This window comes from Penaeus vannamei, chromosome 20 (genome assembly GCF_042767895.1).
Source record: "Penaeus vannamei isolate JL-2024 chromosome 20, ASM4276789v1, whole genome shotgun sequence".
Taxonomy (NCBI): Eukaryota; Metazoa; Arthropoda; class Malacostraca; order Decapoda; family Penaeidae; genus Penaeus; species Penaeus vannamei.
In genome coordinates this window covers 19,853,777-19,859,252 of record NC_091568.1, presented here as the reverse complement: position 1 = coordinate 19,859,252, position 5,476 = coordinate 19,853,777, and the positions used below count along the sequence as shown (strand labels likewise).

Here is a 5,476-nt window from a genome sequence, read left to right as displayed (position 1 = left end):
GTCATGTAGCATGGATGGATATCAGCAAATACTTTGAATGTAGAGGGAATGGGAATAGAGGGATTAGAAAATGTTTTGGGGTCATGTGAAGGAATTTTGGACGTCTGCAAGAGTTTCTGGAGAGAAGTCTGGTGGAGGTCTGAGAAACAAAGGTTCTTTTTTGAGGATATAAGCTTCATGAGGGAGGTCATATCTACGGAAGCTACTCTTGGCAATATTGGTTTAAGATTTACGCTGTCCTCTGGGTGGAATAGTGTAGCACTGTAGTGCCTCTGCATCATAGCCAACAAGGTAGGCAAGTTTGTCATTTTCACAGTCTGACCAGTTTTTGTCGTAGTCGGAGAGATGGACAGTTCCGGTACAAGGATTAAGAGAAGAGAGGTTGGGCAGGAATAGGCTTGCCAGCGAGGTCAGTCAGGGTAGATAGTACACGAGCTTGGGACTTACAGACTCACAAGGCGTGAACGATCAGACCGACTGCGAAAGGGAACTCTGCCTACTTGTGTTTGGAAACTGTTGGAAAAGAAGGGTATTGTCTGAGTAAGGGGGATCACACAGAATCAATCCTACTTGGCTGGGCCAAAGAGAGTACTCGAAAAGTTTGCAAAGGTGGAAGCAGCAGCAGGACAATGGGGGGAGGGGGTAGACAATGAAGAAGCTAAAGATTTATGACCTGGGTAGGTGGTACGGAATGGATAGAGTTGCCAGTAGACATCGAGGAGGGGTTATTAGTATTAGTGGTCGGAACCGTGGTCGAAGGAGAGGCGGAGATCGGAAAATAATGGAATTAAAATTAGATTGACTATTTGATGAAGGGGCACGCCTTAATACCCCTATTAAGGATAAAACATCTTCATTATTGGCCATGGTGAACCTGAACTGAGTGGGGAAAAGAACAGTCTACCCTTTAGGGTCACCATAAGGGGTAAGGGGTAGGCAATAAACCAAGAGAATACCTTCCCCTTGGCTCCCGGAGACCGTTCATGACTTGACACACAGCCAGTTTCATCCTTTCGGCACGGCTCTCACATCTTAGGAAATGGACTCAAGGAGATGAAGCAGAGAAGGAAAAGGGAGAAGAAAAGACCTTGCTGCGGCCCAAGGTTGGAGGAATTTCCTACTTTGGATCTGTCTCCGTCTCCATAATTTTTTCACTAAAACTTATCAGAATTCAAGTGTTTTGAAGATTTGGGTTTTAAATGTTTCGTAAATTGAATATCTCAAGGGGGAGGGGAAATCAGTTACACTTTCTAGCAAATTGCAACCTAAACAGTATAATTATAAAATGTATTATCCCTTATATCTATGTATATATAATTTCAGTTCATTAATCTATTTGATTTTCACCTTACAGAGTAAAGGTTATTTTGTCATAAATCAGTAAAACAAATAAATGAAAATATTTTATTTGATAACTTACATATATTTCAATCATGTGAAATCTGGCATCAAATAATATTATGATCTACTACTCTAATAAAAATGAATAAGAATTAAATAACACAAATGATAACAAACATTTTCACCTTGTGACAGAGGACTAAGTATGAGGATATCATTATAAACAAATGGAAGATACTTTTACAAATAACAGTTTCATTAAATAAAAAGACTATCAATAAAAGTTTTTATATATGCCTCAAGAGACAGAATCTTCTTTATTCATATAGAAATATACAAAAACTATCAATTCCATGAATTTTAAGTAAAACAATCTGATGTTAACAGCAATCCCTTCAGAGAGCACCAACACGATCACGTGGAATCAAACGAAGTTCAGAGCCATGTTTCATAAATACACTTCCTGTAAAAAGAAACGGACATCATTATCAGCAGCAATGCTAGCAATGACTGACTGTGGTAATAATTAGTGTACATGTAACAATGGTAACCAACTAGGGAAGGTGTGCTTTGCAATGATGATTACACTGCATCAAAGGTAATCAAATATTACTTTCTTTACAAACCATTCAGTCAAGTCAAACTAGTTCCAAAAACAAATGGAATAAGAACAAAACTAAGTTATTGGTACAGTAAAATACTGCAACAATAAAGTTAACCATTCTTACTTGTAACATCTGATGTACACTAAATTACTAAAAAAAAATGAGATTTGTACCTGCATCCTGACTTGGGTTAATTCCAATGCCATCATCTGTGATGATAGCAGAGGTTGAGGGCTCGACCTTAAACTCTTCTGCTGCAAATTTCAGCACAGCAGTGAAGGGAGTTTGCTCCGGCACACTCAGCCTGGAAGCAAAAACAAAGATGGCCATAATATGAGATGGATATTGATTGGTCAATTGTTACTTTAACATGTGTAGCTCATTCATACATAATCAGACTAAGAATTACAGGATTTGGTCAATCGTTACTGTAACACATGTAGCTCATCCATACAAATTCAAAAAAATATCAATATCCTGAAATTAGATTGTAAGAATAATCATAGAATTGCTAAAAAGCAAACTGAAAAAATGGAATTTAACAAAATTTATCTTCTTCAAAGTCAGTTTACCATTTTATGCATTCTCTTCATATTATTATGCTAAATCTACTTAAAAACACTTTCAAATACTGAAAAAGGACTATATGCCAATATTTTTTGCAGAACTTTGTAGATTACTGGAAAATACTACTTCAAACATTTAATAATAAATTCTATTACTAAAAACTCCTCTCCCATGCTGTCTGTCCCTTTGCTTTTTCATTTTTTGTCTAGTTCTTAGTAAAGATTTCAAGTCCTCATTTTAAGTAATAGTCCACTTATTTCTTTAACTTCTTGACATTTCAATACAAAGCAATGTGAATCAACATAATTTTGTAAATACTAAATGCCAAGAAAATACAAATTGCTCAAAGCATGTGGAACATGATCATCTTTGAAATAATCAGTAATTCAATAAACAATCCAAAGCTTCCCAACAGCATCTACTTTTTAAATGCTTTTGCTAACTTTATTTGAAGTACTTATTAAATATCACAAAGAAAATAGGTGCATTACCAAAGTATTAACATGTAGCATTTGTTAATTTCTAGTATTCTTGGCTTACCTACCTATCTCAGTGAATGGGGAAACTTCATAGATGTATTTCGTTAATCAAAAAATCAGTTTCTCTCACACAGCCTTACAAAATTTGTATTACATGATTATAGACACCTCATTCAGAAGTCTCTTCACGAACATGATTACTATTGCAAGTAAAGAATGTTGAAGACGACCCACAGAAGGATATTCATAAAAGATTTCTATAATTAACCTTAACACCTTAAATGTTAAAATGCCAAAAAAATAACAAGTACAGAATAAGAAAGAAATGCCAACTGCTGAATCTGAATGCAAGAACTAAAAAAAGGCTAACTTTTTCTTATAGAAAAAAAAAAAAAAAAAAAAGCAAAGCAAAGTTCCTAGAAATCATTATATATGTTGATATTTCAAGCTTATTCATCCCTTGGATGAATAAACATGAAATTAAATCATGTGATTTGTATATCATATATGAAAACCATTCCAAATTTCTTTGAAGTCAAAAAGGTTTCCTATGTTTAAAAGGTGTAAAAAAAATAACCAAACTCACTCTTCATCTCCTCCTATTTTATAAAAGGTACAGTAATTCATTGTATGAAATCATACATACTTTATAATACAATTTTTTCATTTGATAACATAATTACAAATTGGCTTTCATGTAATATCATCCTGATGTATCCATCACTATGGTAAAGAGGCTTTTATTCCTTTAACACATGCTGACACTTGTCTAAACAGATGTGCTTTATCCGACACAATGCAAAAGCTATCACTATTGATTGTGAATCTCTCAAATCAAATAAGACAGGAATGTTTACCTCATGTGATGTACCAATTCTTCCAGATGTTTTTCCCCATTTTTTTACCAGTCATGGAAAAGCATCTCTTCTATTAACAGTAATTTTCACTTCACTCAATACATCATTCCAGATTGCCCCATCCTCCTGTGCACACCACTCAGATATTATTTTGTCTGTAGATGCTGCAAGATATTTGTTGAAGTATATATTACTACAAACAGTCACTAAGTCTTTATATGTTAGAAAAGATGTTAAGTCTTGTGGTGACCAGGAGTACGCTGCAGGTTGCTCAACAAACACTAGCCTCTGTCCTTCTCTATGCAGTACTGCCAGAAATGCAATTAAAAGATTACGACTGCTCAACAGCAAATCACACAATCTTTCTGGTTGAAGGTTACACAAAGTCTGAACTATACATTTGTGTATAGGTGCCCTTGGGGATCGTAATGCTGAATCTAACCACTCAACAATCATTTTACCTGTTGAAACTTTTTTCACATCAAGCACTACATCTCCACACCTTATATCATCTAACAATATATTAAGGCCATCTGGAATTTTAACTAATGCAGAGAGGGTTTCATTTACTTGCTCTGAACTCAAGGTGTCCATCACTTCTATCACCAGTTTACTTTTGAGGTCTTTATGAAAGTTTTCATTCACGGTGTCATTGATATAAGCACTTATGTGCTTATAAGATTCCTGCTGCTGATTTACCTGCTCATAAATTCTAGCAACAGTAGCAGACCCCAGGGTCATTCTTGCAACCTGAGAGATGTGCTCCTGTACATTTCTTTCAAGTGCTTGATTATGAATAAGGCTTTTCAGTAAGTGATAGCGTGCATCCTGCAGTTGACTAAACGAGAAGGCCTCATTGGATTTCTTTGCCAAGTGGTTAAATGCAATCTGAAGACTACCATTCTGGTGGGACTGCCTTGCAATTTTCTCACAGTATGTACCCCATGAAAGAGCCTTGTCTACACCATCACAACTCCAATTACTCTGACTGTAAGCAGCTGGATACAATTCATGCATAAAATACAGCACATTTTGTAGTACTGATTTCCACATTCTTTCAAAATAAAATAATAAATTACAATAAATATCGTGGATACTATTTGCAAATTCTAAATCTCCTTGCTAATTAAATTTTTATTGTTGATAGTGCCATAACCTAAATTGCAATCCTTATGTCCTAACCAAACAAAAATGTTCATCTATCACCTATGGTCACTTAATACCAGATAACCCTTTTTCCATAGATGGCATGAGCACTTTGTTTCTTCTTTAACTGCAGATCTTATTCCTTGGTTGATTGGTATGCTCTCATTCCTAATCATCAGGCAAACTTCCCTAAGGCAACATTCAGGTCGCAGATCACCTGATGAGAAAAAAGTACGACTTAAAGGTCAAACTTTTTGAAAGTCTTAAATCAAAACACTTATATTAATAATGATCTCAGTAGTTCACTTAAATACCTATATTCATATCTTTATGTTGCCTTTAGCAAAAATGTGTTATTAATGCAATTGTCTGGCTGAACTATCCATACAATTGTCTATAGACAACTTCATATGCAACTTCTTGTTTAACCTTTCAGAGAGGTACCCCTTGAGATTTTCAGCTGTTAAAATCTGAACATGTA

The 5,476-nt window shown here is 35.1% G+C and overlaps 1 protein-coding gene across 1 annotated transcript; it reads right to left on the bottom strand.

Moving 5' to 3' along the window:
• Nucleotides 1–1,390: 1,390 nt before the first annotated feature.
• On the bottom strand, nt 1,391–2,250 carry Ufm1 (Ubiquitin-fold modifier 1; the record flags this gene model as incomplete). Its single annotated transcript, XM_070135184.1, is given in 2 exon segments — nt 1,391–1,804; nt 2,120–2,250. Coding segments are annotated over 2 exon segments (199 nt in total), but the record flags the coding sequence as incomplete, so codon positions are not given.
• Between the last annotated feature and the right edge of the window lie 3,226 nt (nt 2,251–5,476).